Raw genomic sequence first — 16815 nt, forward strand, 5'->3', positions numbered from 1 at the left:
CACTGAAACTCTTCCAAGTCAGGGTAAGCTTTTGGTTTTACAAATGTATTGCCACCAGGGCCTGCGGATGTAAGTGCTAACTAAACTGCTTACTGACTGTGCACTAACGTTACTGCATGATTGTAACATATGACGTTACTTTAGCTAATATGTTGACAACGGTATAGGCTGTGTATAGCGGTTAAGATATGGTTTGGCTTGGAAAGTTATTTTTGCCTGGTCACATACAGCTGATGTGTTGTGCATTGAAGTCCACAAGCAAAGGGAAAAGATGAGAGGAGGAGAGCCCATAGATGCGAGAAGGAATACAACATGGCTGCTATGATAGTGAGCTGGGTTTACGCGTGATAATGGGTGTAATTCATTCTGCCAATTCTGTAGAACAAATAAATGGAACAAAATGGGGATAAACCTACTTGAATTTGTCCATTAGAAACTTATTTGCAACTGTTGGACTAATGAGTACACCCTAGATCAGCTAGATGTAGGCAAGAGTGTGCAAGGTGGTATTGAATGTGTCACTGTTTACCCATGTGTTCGTCTGTCTCCTGAAATGTTTCTCTTGACCTGCTTGCACCTACGTTGTAAACTTGCATTCATAGGCTAGGTTTTAGCAACCTCATGCAGTATCCTAAAACTATCACTGTTACATTGGACTGGGTGAATGGAATATGAATGACAGTCATCCAATATGCTGTAATAGAGATAAGGCCATGCTCATTAAAAAAAACGCCACCGACCGCCAGTGGTGTTCAATGTTTTGTGGTGTAGTCAATACTCAATGCTGGCAAGTTAATTTAGGATTTGGTGTTTTACACATATTTTTCATCGCTGTTGATGGATTTTTTCATGGGAATTTAAACTTGAGGAAAATGTTCCGAAAGATGCTGATGTTTTCTGTGACTTTTAAATGCAGATCATTTCATTATCCAGTTTCTATGGCCGTCACTAGTTACCACAGCCACAAAGTCATACACCCCGCCTATTTTCTTTTTACAATTTATCTTCTTAACATGTGATTTGAAACCTAACCCTAACGTTAACCACATTTCTAACCATATGTCTAACCATAACATTAAATTAAGACCAAAAATATGTTTGATGTTTTCATACATTATTACGAAATAGCCCATTTTGACTTTCTTGCTGTGGTAACTAATGGAAACGATCTTCCGTGTCTGGCAGTTATTTGTTTTTGCGAGCGTTTTACGATGGGGACACGTCATCCAATAGCGACAAGCTCAGAAACCATTTACGGCAGGAGTTTTACCAACGTTTAGTCCGAAATACTTAGTCGCACATGTTGTGTTCTTTGATAGTTTTAGGCTGATTAAACGCCGAAAATTGTAATTACTGTACTACATATTGAAGTATTGGGATTTTCATGTGTCTGACGACGTACGGAGAAGGCTTCTAAAGGTACGGCCATAGTAGTGAAACAAGATATAATATATCTGACATTCAATTCTGTGAGAGGACTCGAGTTTTAAAATCTGTCTTTCCTTTCAGGCAAATTGGACGTTCATCGTTTCACTCAACAGCATGCAATGAGAAGTAGAAACTAATTTGCCCACCCAAAATCATGAATCCAATACTTAGACAGAGAATCCCTCCATCTGTGCGGAAGTTGTTGACCGACATTGGACCAAGGGATGAGCACCACTGCAGTGAATGGCCTGACACAGAGCCTGAGACTGTCACTAGAGATGGAATTGAGCTTCCTGCCAGAGGAACCACCAATAGCAGTACATTTCTGACACCAGCTACTGGGAAAGAGGATGGGGATGCAGACCATACAGATGCCACAACACAAAGCAAAGTGTGTGGGCTGTGCTTATGCAAACTCTCTTACTACACCTGTCCACGATGCAATGTACCTTACTGTGGCCTGGAATGCTACCGGAGTACAAATCATTCTGTGTGCTCAGAGGAATTCTATAAGGAGTCTGTGTTACAGGAGCTGAAAGATATTGGAGAAACAGAGTGTGAGGGGAGGAAGAAGATGCAGGATATTCTGTTAAGGCTGAGACATATGGCAGATGGGGCAGAGGGAGGGATGGAGGGTGTTTTAAAGACCGTAGAGGAGGAGATGGGAGGTAGTGAGGAGACAAAGGAAAGAGCACAGGTTTTAGACCTCCTCTCCAAGTTAGCAGAGATTCAATCATCTGGGGAAGGGAATGTGGAGGAGATTGAGGAGATTTTAACCAAACTCAAAGAGTTAGGAGACACGGATGAAGAAGCAGGGCAGGTGGTTTCTGCAAATGTTGGAGACGTCGATGAGGGGGTTGAAGACGCCGAGGAGCTAGACTTGGCTGACAGGCTCTTGGGGCTGGATATCGATGCTCTCTCTGAGGAGGCATTGTGGGACCTGTTGAGCAGCCAGGAGAAGGAGAAGTTTAGGAGTCTGGTGAAGGGTGGCGCTGTAGGAGCTCTGGTCCCCCTGTGGAGACCGTGGTGGGAGCAGCACGAGGAGGGGGAGAAAGCTCTGATGGAGGTACTGAAGGAGGAGATGGGCGAGCCAGAAGGAGATGATGCAGCAGAACAGAGAGGGAGCAGGACAAGAGAAACAGTGAAGACAAATAAAGAAGGACAGGTGGGGAGTCTGCAGAAGGAAGAAGTGTCAGGTTTGTCCAGTTGTGAAAAAAGAGCGGCAGAAAGTCAAATTGTGGTCATTGCGGATAATGAAGTCAAGGATTCTGGGAAAAGACTTGAGAGTGTGGGTAAATCAGGGAAGGAGCAGGGACAGAGAAAGTGTAAGGGAAAATACAGAAAAGAGGCGAGCAAGGCTAAGGGACCAAAATCAATCCCTGGTGTGCCTCCAATCAATGTCAAAATCCTACCTCTGAGCTCCTTGTCATCCCATCCATCCCCTCTTGTTCGACATGGCTTGGTCGATGCACTGTTTGGCTACACCTTCACCCTACGCCTGTTCAATGGTGTCATCGAGTCAGACGTAATTCAGGAGTTTTGTCAAATGGTTCTCACTGTGTCCGAGGCCCTGAGCTCAGGCAGGGTGTTCAGCTCCCTCCAGGAGACCCTTGAGGGAGGGGAGGCAGCCATTTTGGCCGGGGGCTACTTTGACCGAGAGGACCCCAGTTCCCCAGCCAGGGCTGTGGAGGCTGTGGCTCATATTCTGACTGGGAGAAGTAAGCAGGATGTCATTGGATACTCCTTGGCAGCTTTGAGCCAACTCCGTATGGTGCTATCCCAAGCCAGGGCAGCTCTGCCCAAAGAGGGAGAAGAGGGGGACATGAGAAAGAAGTATTTCCTCGCAGGGAAGAAATGTGAGTTCTTTCAAGCTTGGGTGTCTGACAATGCCCAGGAGGTGAGAAGACTGGCCGCTGGGTTATGGAGAGAGCACAGGAAGAGGGAGGATGAGAGGAGTGTTTTGCAGAAGGAGAAGAGAAGAGTTGAAGAAAGCTGGAAGAAGGGAAGAGGAAAAGCGAAGGGTGTGTTGATTAAAGAAATAGATTAAGAACATTTTGGTATTTTATGACAGTTAAGTAAATAGGAGTCTCTTTATTATCTTGTTTTCAGGGCAAGCCTGGTATTTGTATACTATTTTGTAAAAATGTATTCTGACTGCAATTACAATTGAGACATGTTTATTGTTTTGTTTTTTAATTACAATTCAGTTATGCAATAAAGGTCATGTAAACTAATAAGTCTTACATTTCAGTTATCAATATTAAAGAAATAGGCCTACACTGTCATTCTAAAAGAAATTGTCCAACATTACCTTAATTTCAAAGCATGCATGAATTGTCATGATAATTTGAATATACTTCAGATTAGTGCTATTTATACATCAGTTACAGAAATGTGACTAATCTATTAATTTGAAATTAAGTTTTGGTCTGGTTGCCCGGACAGAGATTAAGCCTACTTCTCGACTAAAAAGCACTTTCAGCGGAGATTCTCTATTGAGCATGTTTTTTAGTCTGGGAAACGGGCCAATAGTGTCCAATCTTGAGGAAGTATGGCTAGATCAGTACAAAAGGTGATGGTCAAGATTGTGTTAGAGACTCACAGGACAGACATCACTACTGTGAACAACTTAAAGCTGCTGGGCTGGTGTGTCAGCTTGTCTTGTCTACTCATCCAGTTAGAAGTGTCATTTTCTCCACAGTGTTCACTTTTAAAGTACATATTCTTTATGACAGAAAAAAAGACAGCATTTCACTAGTTTCTGTTTCGTCCAGTCTGTTGAGGTACAGAACGTTCACTTTATACAACAAAGCTGGCTATCCTATTGCATGTCCCTGGGCCCTGGTTCTGCCCTGACCGGCCCAGCTCAGCTCAGTAGACATAGGGGAATATCCTGTTGGGCACACATCTGCAGTAGGCGTCCTAGGCCAGGCCATACTTGGCCCTGCAGTGCCTCTCATCACGGGCCTCTCGTGTATTAGCAGGACAGTGAAGTACACAACATAGAAGGTAGAAAATGGTTGAATCCTGAGGAAAGACATAGTACATGGGAATCAGAATACTGTCGGTAGTAGGAGGGATAGTGTATCACTGACATTCTATTCCGGAACAGCCACTGGTTATGGACACGTGTGCAGGGTGGCTGCAAGAGAGGATCTTATGTATTTTCTAGGTACTTACCACACGGCAGGGACCATGCCAGGGCCATGAGAAGGTCTCCTAAGTAGTTAGGGTGGCGGACGAGGCACCACCAGCCTGACACCAAAAGGCGCTTCCCCGTTGCTGTGGCAATAGTCTCCAGGTCTACAGTAAGGCACGGGGGAACATAGTCTTTTTTCAGTTTTGGCAGTCATTTGAGAGAGCTCAGATTACAAATAATTCACACTCCATCTGCTCTTTCTAATGGGCCCAGATTCTACTCTGTGGTGCTTCCTACCATCCACTGTATTCATATCTGCACTTCCATTATGGAAAATACCATTTGAAACAGACAGTAATAAAGCTGTCGCCAGAGAGAAGACCAAATTCTATCTATCTCAAAACTGTTAAACTGATTTAAGAAAAGTTTATTAACAAAAAATGTGTGGATGTTGATATGCCAGGAGATACCAGAACTCTAATCAACATTTTGAATACCAACATGCCACACTGGGATGCATAGGGTCTGAATTGGTTCTTCTGGGAGTTGGATTTTCTGAAGATATAATACCCAACACCTAATGCCAGGGAAACAGGAAGAGAAAAAATTACCATCCATGAATAAGGGTACATACAATACACCAAATATTCAAATGATTCAAATAAGAAGCATTCACACTGCTCCACCCCACACCTTGAAACTTGATTTACCATTCAATGTGACTATAGCTGTGGCTCCTAGAGGACTGAGGGACTGTGGGTGCACCACAGTCACATGCCGTATGTGAAAGGAACCCAGGCCAGGTCCCCAACCGCTAACATAAACCCAAAGCCATCATGCACTATGTCCATGGTGGTTAGTACAGCCTCCTGCAATATTACATATTCTACCTTCAAATGAAACATTATACAGCACTGCAGAAATGTAATGAATTCATGCAGGGCTCAATGATACATTCGTAGTGTACCACCACAAATTAAATTGGCATCATCATCGGAGATCACTCTGCTACCACTGTTATTTTCTGTGGACTGTTCCTGTGGACCGTCCTCCTCTCACCTCATTCCACAGAGCATCCGCCAGGTAGAGCAGCTGGAAGCTGTTGACCAGTATCATGGCCAGGGAGGCAGGGTCCCGTAGCTCCACCTCTTTCATCAGCATCCCAAGGTTAATCACCACCTAATTGGAAGAGGGTATGTTGGATCAGATTTTAAAAATCTATATCAACACAATTACATTTAACTTGATAAAATGTAGTCATCCTTTTCCACTCACCCAGCCAATCAGACCTGGTCTCAGCTCACAAAAGTATTTCAGATCGAAGCTCCCAATCCGCGGGTTCAGCTCTCGTCCCATAAATAAGTCATACAGAGGGTTTCCTGTGTGAGATATAGCAGGCTTGAGCCTATACAGAAAAACCTCTGATACATGTTCATGTATAATTTTGTTAACTATATATTTTCCATGTATTATTTCCCTAATCCTCCACCTTTACCTGTGTTCCCCCCCCTGGGCGAGGGCATGGTGAGGGGCCCAGAAGGAGCATATGTAGAGGTAGGGGGAGAGGAGGAATGACACCCCAATAGCACACACTGCCAGGGGCAACAACAGCTCAAAGAGATACCCCAGGGGCATCCCTAGCCATAGTGGCAATGTCAACAGCACAGCTGTGATGCACAAGGCAATGAAAACCTGTAGAGGAAGATAGAACGATAGAAACAGAGCTAGAAAGGGTGGGAGATCAGAGAGAGAAAGAGATACAAAAACAAGAATTAGTTGGGAGAGGGAATCATAAAAAAAAGAGGTAGAGTTTGGACTGAGTAACTTATAAAAATATAAATGAGTCTTTGGACCAACAGCATACATAGCTCAAGGTCAAGGACACCTGGCAGTAGATAAAAGGAAAACATAACCAGTTAACTCCTTCCACCCAGATCAATCAAACCTGACAGAAATGGAAACTATACACACACAGGGGTAACTGACGATTGACATTGGAACCCACTGCTTAAAAAGCATTACTATAGAGAGCAATAAGTAATGGAGTCTTTTTGTGGGCACTAACCCGCCATGGTTCGTTGGGCAATTTAGAAATTTTGTTTATAAATGCCAAAAATAAAGTCTGTGGTAAACACAGGTTTAGGAGATCTCCTATGAGATAATCTTCATCAGCTAATGTCACTTTTTGTGAAGTGGAGGTGCATAAAGATGGCGGCCCCCATGGACGTGTTTAACTATCCTTGTGGGGACCAGAAGTCCCCACAAGAATAGTGAACAAAAAAACATCAAATCAAATTTTATTTGTCACATACACATGGTTAGCAGATGTTAACGCGAGTGTAGCGAAATGCTTGTGCTTCTAGTTCCGACAATGCAGTAATAACCAACAAGTAATCTAACTAACAATTCATTTGACCAATTGGGGATATTTTGTTAGTCCCCACAAGGTCAAATGCTATTTCTAGGGGTTTTAGCGTTAAGGTTAGCATTAATGTTAGAATTAGGGTTAAGGTTAGGAACTAGGGTTAGTTTTAGGGTTAGGGGTTAGGTTTAAGGTTTTCAGGTTAATGTTAGGGGTAAGGTTAGGGATAGGGTTATGGTAAGGTTTAGGGAAAATTCTATTTTGAATGAGATTGAATAGTGTCCCCACAAGGTCAGTTATAAAAGACTTTGTGCACTTACCTCAAATTCCTTCTTTTACTCAGTTCGCCGTATTGTACTTTGCTATCCGTTACTCTTTTCCTGTATGGTGATAAGCAGAGTATACATGATCCCAATTCTAGCACCAAGACAGCAACAATTAAAATATATTTTTTTTAAAGTAGATTGTGCTGATTTGTTGGCACATTGAACCATATCGAGCTCTGTAGTAAAAAATAAATAATCTGTGGATAGTGCTAACACAATGATGTCATAACTTAATTCCACCATCTTTATGCATGTTTGCCATTTTGAAGCATTTATATAATAATTTAAAAAACACATAAAATATAGTCTTCAATATTCATAAAGGTCATGTTTACTGACTGATATTATATCATAGACCTAAACGTCTGAGATCTTATAAACCTGTGTTAACCTCAGACCTTATTTTAAGTGTTTATCCAAAAACCCAATTCTTTCTCCATACATTTTCCCCATAGGAATGGCTGAACGAATCAGAGTAACTCATTTAGGACTACAAGCTGGCGAGCTTTATTGCACCTACCAACCCTAAAATACCGTTTATAGGGTACGTGAGTCTCGATCCATCTTTCAGCACCATACCCTCAGACAGCTACAGGTAAGACAGAGACAAGTATATCAGCCAAATCTCACATGACAACACAGTAAATCGACAAGAACTCAAAGGTATTTCTAATTAATAGCTAGTCTCACCAAGGGGTCCCATAGCTGGGCGGTGGAGGGAAGGACAGGGGGCCACTGGAGCACGCTGGCCGCAGGGGAGCAAAACACACAGCAGGTAAAGCACCGTCAGGGGCAGGAAGACAGGGATGCAGGTGGCACCTTCAGGGGCAGGAAGACAGGGATGTAGGTGGCACCGTCAGGGGCAGGAAGACAGGGATGCAGGTGGCACCGTCAGGGGCAGGAAGACAGGGATGCAGGTGGCACCTTCAGGGGCAGGAAGACAGGGATGCAGGTGGCACCTTCAGGGGCAGGAAGACAGGGATGCAGGTGGCACCTTCAGGGGCAGGAAGACAGGGATGCAGGTGGCACCTTCAGGGGCAGGAAGACAGGGATGCAGGTGGCACCTTCAGGGGCAGGAAGACAGGGATGCAGGTGGCACCTTCAGGGGCAGGAGGACAGGGATGCAGGTGGCACCTTCAGGGGCAGGAAGACAGGGATGCAGGTGGCACCTTCAGGGGCAGGAAGACAGGGATGCAGGTGGCACCGTCAGGGGCAGGAGGACAGGGATGCAGGTGGCACCTTCAGGGGCAGGAAGACAGGGATGCAGGTGGCACCTTCAGGGGCAGGAAGACAGGGATGCAGGTGGCACCTTCAGGGGCAGGAAGACAGGGATGCAGGTGGCACCTTCAGGGGCAGGAAGACAGGGATGCAGGTGGCACCTTCAGGGGCAGGAAGACAGGGATGCAGGTGGCACCTTCAGGGGCAGGAAGACAGGGATGCAGGTGGCACCGTCAGGGGCAGGAAGATAGGGATGCAGGTGGCACCGTCAGGGGCAGGAAGACAGGGATGCAGGTGGCACCTTCAGGGGAGAAGAAGTGAGGTGAGTTGAGAAGACTGAGATGACTGAGAGTGGGTTGAGAAGACTGACTGAGAGTGGGTGCGAGATGGGATTGCGCAATATCCCTTTTTGAAATGAACATACAAAATTAGTATTATTTTTATTAAAACACACACTATTGGACTCACCCAAAGTCCCTCCAAATTCCCTTTCTGCTTGTGAGGATTTTTGTTTGTTTAGCTTCATGATCTGTCTCCTGTGAGCATTTTAAAAGGAGGACACTGGTAGACAGCATTCTAAAGATAAATCTGCTTAGGCAGCTCCATTTCGGAGCCTCAATGTATTTGGACTAGTATAGACTGTAATGGTCGTATTGTATTGTTGATGTTGAGAAATAAAAACATAACTCAGAGCCAAAATAGTTTCTCTATGGCGTAATAAGGATACGATTCGATTGAATTACCAAAGTCATAGACAGATTATTCAACATATATAGGTTATATCACAGCAGAAAAACAATTACATGTGCTTTAATATAACAGTAAACCGTTTTGTGCTGGACGTAAACCAACAATATGAAAGGGTTTTTCATCGTAGCATAATTTCTAGCATCACTCACCTGTATTCCTCATGTATGCATACTCCAAACAATAAGCACTGTGCGACCATAAGAACGCGTGCAACGAACCGCCCCAAAATAGCCCCTCTGAACATGTCCCATCTCTAAACCAATGAGATTAAGCCATGGCCATCAGAAGAGCGTGGAAGGGAGTGTTAAAACCAGACAAATTTACGCTAGGGTGGTGACCACCTTTATCAAACAGCCGAGAAAAGTGATGGTCAAATTCCTACTGTACACCTTTTTACTCGACTGCGCGCGAATTGGTTGCTAGAAACGGGACTCATGCTTATGGAATTTATGGAAGTACCGATGTTACACATTTCCAATGATTCCAGTCATTGATTCAAACTACGATCAATCAATTATGATTGAAAAATAAATTGAAAAACAAAATAATTGAGATCACACGACCTTGAAGGTAGGAGAGGCAACTCAGTACCTCATCTGTTTATGAAAGTAACTTTTTTATTACACCATATCACCACGTTACAATTTGAGTAATTAGCAAACAAATGATTATAGATGCACCCCACCCAAACATCATAATTTAAACAGGCAACCCAGCACTTTTTCCACTAATTGGTCTTTTGACCAATCACATCAGATATTTTCACATCCTCTCTCCAAGGGGTTGGTACAAAGAGGATGTTTCCCGTTTTTCAGGGATACAATATTTTTAACCAAAGCTTCCGTTTCCCCTGAAAAAACAGATGTGGGAACTCCGCTCAGGCGTCTTTTTATGCCTGCCACACTAGCTTATTTCAAATCAGATCTTTTTCAGAGCTGATCCGAATTAAAGATCCGAATTGGTCTGGGTGTCTACATGCAGCAATAGTAAGTAGCCTTAATCCTCCTACTGATACCACATTTACATCATGGGAATCCAGTGTGTCCAGCAAAATACCTGTTTTTTAATTATTCCAGTTCAGTTGACTTCAATGTTCTTTTTTTGTTGTTTTAAACTCTGTTACACACCATTCAATTTCACCATCGCATTTCACCAGTTCCTCAACCAATGTGACCTCTAGCATTTAACCTCTCTCACAGATGACCTCGATGACGCTCTGCTCCATGGGAGCAGGGTCCAGACAGCGGTGGGCAGTGCTGCCCACTATCTCATCGAGCAGGAAGTGGACCAGGTTCTCATCGGAGACGAAGCGCCAGAGGTACATCTGCAGGTAGTGGCAGTCCACCTGAATCTGTTGCAGGCCATAACGACCAAAGGTACGCAGGCGGACACACTCCAGGAACGTCTTCAGACTTATCTTTATGATTCCCGTCAACACAGAGACCTGAGAGATCAAGACAGAAAGAGTTGAGGCAATAAAAAGGCTAATGAATGGGGGGGAACCAGAGCTCTGTATCCAAACCACTCACTACCCACCTTGTTAAACTCCACAGGACTGAATATTTCAACCCGCTCAGAGAAGAGCTTGTGTATATTACTCAGGAGATTGGTATCCATAGGAGCACTGCAGAAAGACAAAACCATTCTTAAATCTTTATCCATTGGGGAAGACAGCAATCATCCTAACATTTGACTGACCCTGCCTCTGCCAAACCTCCACACATTGTGATGCAGTGTATATTATGTTATTATAAACATGTGTGTTAGGCAACTGTAGTTCAGGTACCTAGGTGTGTAGCTAGGGGCGTAGCGGGTTTGCTGCCTCGAACTGCTATAGACTGAGAAGGTCCTTTTGCTGGAGTCACTGCTGTGGGCTTTCCTCACCCCCTCCTCATAGAGAAGACCCACCTGTAGGGCAACACAGGGAGAGACAGATCAGGGAGGTAGTAAAGCTGTTAAGATTCCTAGCACTGATGCTGCTTTTGTCCACTCACAATTATACAGTAATTACAGTTTACCCACAGTGTAAAGCCTGTTTACCAAAGGGTTTTAAATAGATACCGGGCGTTACCTGCACATCAATAGAGGTGGTATCCTCCACCACTCTCTTCATCACAGCACGGACATTCCGTGGCTCGATGGTGTTGACCCAGTCTCGTGTCTCCACACTCTTTCTCAGCATCTGGGATATGATCAGGCCCTGAACCTGTCCACAGCAATAGAGAAGGGGTCAGCAGAGAAATAGAAGGACGAGGCCTGAAGTGGCCATTTGCAGAAATAGTCATTTGTTGGTAAGAAGGTGGGAAAATGTGTACCTTGACATAATGGTTCAGTAGCTTCTGTGCTGCCTCTCTGGCCTCTCCACATAAAGCTGTGACTGCAGTTACAGGAGAGTGATGCTGTGAACACAAGAAAGAATATAACAGCATTTGTAGTAGCATGTGATACACATTTCTCATGACATTTGCACATTTTGTTCTTACATTCCCATCAATTGTCTTCAAGAAATCTTCAGAGGTTCATTGGCACATTTACCTGCACAAGAAACTGCTCGTCTGTGAGGGTGAGGATGTAGGTGATGGTGGAGGTTTCATAGTCCAGGCAGAGGCGTGACAGCAGCAGTAGGAGGGCAGGGGGTGTAGAGCCGCCCCGGTCTCCTGCACTCTCACAGAACTGACGCGAGGACTGGCACACAAACTTAATGAAGTTAACCACCAGGCTCTCACGCACACCGTGGCTACAAAACTCCCCCTGAAGAAAGAGAAAGAGGAGAAAAAGATCCAACCGGGATGTCAATGTTAACATACAGTTAGTTACATAAATGGCATTAAAAAAAATATATGGGGACAACTAACTAACCACCAATAGCATGAATATTCATCTAGCTCACCTTGAAGTAAGGCTTGTTGGAGAAGGTGATGTCCTTTGCAGTAAAAAGGTGCACGGATGCCAGGACTGATTTGATCTGATTGAGAATGGAGGCAGACAGAGTGGAGAGGAGCTCTGGCAAGCTGGCCGGAGCATCTTTCCCAGTGGCTGGCCCCCCTAGATGAGACCCACCTCCGGCAGAGCTTCCACCCAGCCGAGGTGCTGCTAGGGCCTGCCTCACGTCTGTCAGGCTGTTCAGGTAGAAGCTCTGCAGGGCTGCCAGGTACTGCTTGATCCTCTCCCTGGCTGCTCGCACTACGATCTCAGTCCCCTGGCTGGGCACAGCAGACCCAGGCAGCAGTTTGGCCACAGCCTGGAGCCTGCGGTGGAAACGATCCAGAGCCCGGACCAGGAGAGAGTTGTCTCCAACACTTTTCTCCTCCTGTATCCTCCTCTCAACCAGGGAGAAGTAGCGGGTGGCCAGTGCATCCACAAAAGCATGCAGCTTGCCAATAGCCATCTGGGGGATGTTTTTGGAGGCCAGCTCACCTTCTTGCGGACGGTTAACAAACAACTCTTGGTACGAGGCAATGACCAAGCAAAGGCTGCTAACGAATTCATTGCAACCTCTGTCTATGAATTCCAAAATATCAGTCCTTGAGCTGGGAGAGAGGAAGGGATTGTTTAGAGAGGAGGGGCCAGTGGGAGATCCAGCAGTGGGTTCAACTGACAATCTGCGGGCGGGGCCAGTGTAGGGATCTGTCACTGCTGTGGGTCCAGAGGACAATGGTGGTCTCAGCTCCGCTTCCAGTCCTAGGAGGTCTGCTTCCAATCGTGACTGGGCGTGACTCAGGAACTTGTCACAGAGTTCCTCTGCCGGCTCATCCAGCTGCAGCAGAAGCTCCACACACTCTGAAAGGTCCTTCGCACTCGAACCTCCATCTCTGCAAACACATGCAACACCAAACAAAGATGAAACATTCATGCAGTTATAGTGTAGTATTAACCACGTTTCCATCCACAATTTTTATGCGAGTAAAGTCATAACGTACAAAACAAAATCACGACAGCTGTGATGGAAACAGGAAGTTTCAATTACATTTTATAAATGGCGACATGGTGGGATCTTTTTGTTAATTAAAATTAATTATGTGAGAAACGCCTTTATGCACAAATATTAATATAATAACCATCATATCGAAGTAAACTTGGAGTCATGCGACGATATGGTGTGTGGTCCTCCCACTACGACTCGGGAAATCATGCAGTTTATTAGGCTACAGATTAAATATGTTTTTATGAACTCATAGGGTGCTGAAAGTGCACGGTGATGAGCTTGATGCTCTTTTCCAATAAATATTGAGGGTCTTATTGACATGATGATCGATGCTTGACTGCCATTTGACAAATAAAAATATTCTCGCTCGTATCCATAATAATCTCATCAACCACACTGTATCTGTGAGCTGTTGACTAGAGCGCATGTCAACAGCTCACAGATACAGTGTGGTTGATGAGATTATTTTTTTTACAAAACTATCAGTAGAGCTGAAAAAACGATGGAAACACAACTTTATATTTGTATTTGGTACATGAAAACGAAAGTGAAAAAGTACATTTTGTGTGCACTACGTCATCATGCACTGATTTTTAATCCACAACAAGTCAATTTGGTGGAAACACACCACTGGTGGGAATATGTGCATATTTTCTTTATGTGAATGGAAACCTAGCTACTGCTATATAATATGAACCAGAAATGAAAATTAAAACACCATTGTTTGCAACCATACCAAAGTGAATACCAACTGAATATTTCCTGAGACTCCTACCTGAATTTCTGCCTAAGCTCCTGTGCCAACTTGTCCATGATGGCATGACAGTCATCCTGGATGCCCCTGAAGGAGGGCATGTGGCTGTACTGCTGCAGCACGCAGCGGGCACGACGATGGGAGCTCACTGCCTGGGCATAGGCCTGCAGCTCCAGGCACTTATTCAGCCTGGCAGGCAGCTCAAACAGGAACTGCAGCTTCCTCAGGAGAGTGTGGACTCCTTGGTGAGGGATGGGGGGGGGCTGCGTTTAGACAGGCTGCCCAATTCAAATATTTTTCCCACTAATTGGTCTTTTCACCAATCACATTTTTTTCAGAGCTGATCTGATGGTCAAATGACCAATTCGTGAAAAAAATATCAGAATTGGGCTCCCTGTCTTTAACACCGTAGTAGCCAATAATGCGTATAAACCCTGGATGACTGACATGGGACGCTGTATTGAAGACACTGCCCAGCCATCTTGGTACTCATCCTCCATTGTGAAGCTATAAAAATGCATTTATTAATGTCTACATTCGTTATTGATACGTTTACTCTATTACAGACAGCTACATGCATACTTTAATGATATTATGTGAGTTAAACAAAAATAAAATGTAAAATGTATATAAAAACATTGTCCTTCAAGTATTTTTTTATTTTTTTGCACTATTGTTACCATCCCCACATCAATAAAAATTAATTAAGTACTTTTGTCCTTAAAACATTTAATTGAAATACTGTAGAATTCCATTCATTCCTATGGAGGACTGCTCCTACTGGGGAGTGTCAATATGGCCAACCGATGGCTTCAAAGACTCAATGGCCAATACATAGCATCAGTAATCTAGGGTTTATATACATAATTAGTAGTAGCGTATTATGAAGTGGTTCACAGTCCACACAAGTAGTCTTACAATGATAGATATATGACCAGGAAATACGATTTGTTAATCTAGTTTTCATTGCAGGCGGTGGAGGCGTCACCTCGGGTTTCATTACCAACCTGACAGTTTGGTGATCTGTGCATGCTGGTCCTGAAGAGTCCCACTGATGCGTGCACTGAAATCTGTGATAGAAGCCATGTTGGTAGAGAGACAGTCCATTTCATCCTCCATCTTCTTAAAATCATTCTTCATTTTTCTGATTGTGTCTAGTAGAAGATGAGGACATTCATTAATTCATCACATGGTACAGTATGTGCACAGAACAGAGTGAGACCAACATGATCCAATTCAACAACATGATGTCCAACGCATTGCATACACTATCACCCATTGTCTTACCTGTGGCAGAGATGAACTTGTTGTAGTTCTCATACACCAATGTCTGCATGTCACTGTCCAAGGAGCGGATCTGCTTGACCATGCAGGTCTCCTGGTCCATCAGCTCTCCAAGGGAACATTCTCTCCTGAGCTGCAGACACCAGTAGGACTCAAAGGTCAGTTTTGAAGACAACAGACAGCTACTGTACTACCTGGATGACACCAATCATTTCTATATACACTAGATGACAGGTGTTTTGTAGCCTCTATTTTGGCACTCCCTCACCATTGTAAAACATATTTAGGAAGCTATCTAAATGTATTTATTAATGTCTAAATTTGCTTTTGTCACGTTTATTCTATTACAGACACCTTAATGCATACTTTTGAATGATACCATACAAATTAAATATACATATACACTACCGTTCAAAAGTTTGGGGTCACTTAGAAATGTCCTTGTTTTTTAAAGAAAGCCAATTTTTTTGTCCCTACAAATAACATCAAATTGATCAGCAATACAGTGTAGACATTGTTAATGTTGTAAATTACTATTGTTTTATTGCTTCTTTAATCAGAACAACAGTTTTCAGCTGTGCTAACATAATTGCAAAAGGGTTTTCTAATGATCAATTAGCCTTTTAAAATGATAAACTTGTATTAGCTAACACAACGTGTCATTGGAACAAAGGAGTGATGGTTGCTGATAATGGGCCTCTGTACGCCTATGTAGATATTCCATTAAAAATCTGCCGTTTCCAGCTACAATAGTAATTTACAACATTAACAATGTCTGCACTGTATTGCTGATCAATTTAATGTTATTTTAAATCGACAAAAGTGCGATTTTCTTTCAAAACAACATTTCTAAATGACCCCAAACCTTTGAACGTTAGGGTATATACAAGCAAAGTATCATTTTTGGAAAGTTCAAATCTTTCTTTCCCACTACAACAAAAAAATACTTGAATACATGTCATTTTTATAATACATTTAATTAAAATACTGTAGAATTATATTCTTTCCTATGGAGGACTGCGTCTTCTGGGGAGTGCCAATATGGCCGACCGGTGCCTTCGAAGCCTGTCATTGGCCAATACTTTGCGTCAGCAATCCAGGGTCTTGTTTATATACACCACTTGGTGACACCAATGATAGACAAGCAGTTGGCTCCCTTGTACGGTAAAATAATAGCAATCCTTTGCCTTTCACTTATTGTATTATGGTCAGTGAATAGCGAACTAAATATGTCGCATCCAGAAACAGAAACTGGATTTTACCTTATTGAGATAAACCTCAGGATCGAAATGCGGCCCGTTGATATCGCAAGGATCCATGGACTCAGCTTGATCCACGGTCTTTCCTTCCTCGTTCAGCCCGTAGTAGAGCTTCAACATACCGTGCACTCTGCGCTTCCGCGCTGGGTCGGAGTCAGGTGGGGTGGAGCCCGGAGCATTAATATCCCCGTCCATTTCGACCGAATATCTGCGAAACAAACCAAATAATAGCTAGCTAAATACAACTGACAGCCACCTAAACAGACAACCAGCTATGTGCCCCGACACTACCAAACCTGCAAGAGAATTGCCGTACTGTCATGACGAGAAGCTTGTAAAACACGAGCCAGTAGGTGGCAGCAAGAACTCA

The 16815-nt window shown here is 43.7% G+C and overlaps 3 protein-coding genes across 3 annotated transcripts; 1 reads left to right on the forward strand and 2 right to left on the reverse strand.

Annotated features, from left to right (window-relative positions):
* The first annotated feature begins 1541 nt into the window (after positions 1-1541).
* Positions 1542-3606, forward strand: znhit2 (zinc finger, HIT-type containing 2). Its single transcript, XM_046316863.1, has one exon. It carries the CDS (start codon positions 1583-1585, stop codon positions 3473-3475), a length of 1893 nt encoding a protein of 630 aa, XP_046172819.1. The 5' UTR covers positions 1542-1582; the 3' UTR covers positions 3476-3606.
* On the reverse strand, positions 3603-9644 carry LOC124006747 (delta(14)-sterol reductase LBR-like). The gene is made up of 10 exons (XM_046316873.1): positions 9373-9644; positions 7946-8774; positions 7776-7844; positions 7250-7309; positions 6063-6291; positions 5843-5946; positions 5627-5746; positions 5069-5144; positions 4609-4731; positions 3603-4455 (listed from the first exon to the last, which is right to left on the reverse strand). Exons 5-10 carry the CDS (start codon positions 6088-6090, stop codon positions 4406-4408), a joined length of 501 nt encoding a protein of 166 aa, XP_046172829.1. The 5' UTR covers positions 6091-6291; positions 7250-7309; positions 7776-7844; positions 7946-8774; positions 9373-9644; the 3' UTR covers positions 3603-4405.
* A 173-nt stretch (positions 9645-9817) lies between these two features.
* On the reverse strand, positions 9818-16789 carry vps51 (VPS51 subunit of GARP complex). The gene is made up of 11 exons (XM_046316862.1): positions 16449-16789; positions 15190-15319; positions 14910-15056; positions 13924-14143; positions 12114-13035; positions 11759-11974; positions 11539-11622; positions 11295-11429; positions 11010-11131; positions 10760-10847; positions 9818-10667 (listed from the first exon to the last, which is right to left on the reverse strand). The coding sequence occupies exons 1-11, from the start codon at positions 16638-16640 to the stop codon at positions 10407-10409; spliced, it is 2517 nt and encodes an 838-aa protein (XP_046172818.1). The 5' UTR covers positions 16641-16789; the 3' UTR covers positions 9818-10406.
* Positions 16790-16815: the final 26 nt, after the last annotated feature.

The sequence above is a fragment of the Oncorhynchus gorbuscha genome, linkage group LG20, assembly GCF_021184085.1.
Source record: "Oncorhynchus gorbuscha isolate QuinsamMale2020 ecotype Even-year linkage group LG20, OgorEven_v1.0, whole genome shotgun sequence".
NCBI classification, from domain to species: Eukaryota; Metazoa; Chordata; class Actinopteri; order Salmoniformes; family Salmonidae; genus Oncorhynchus; species Oncorhynchus gorbuscha.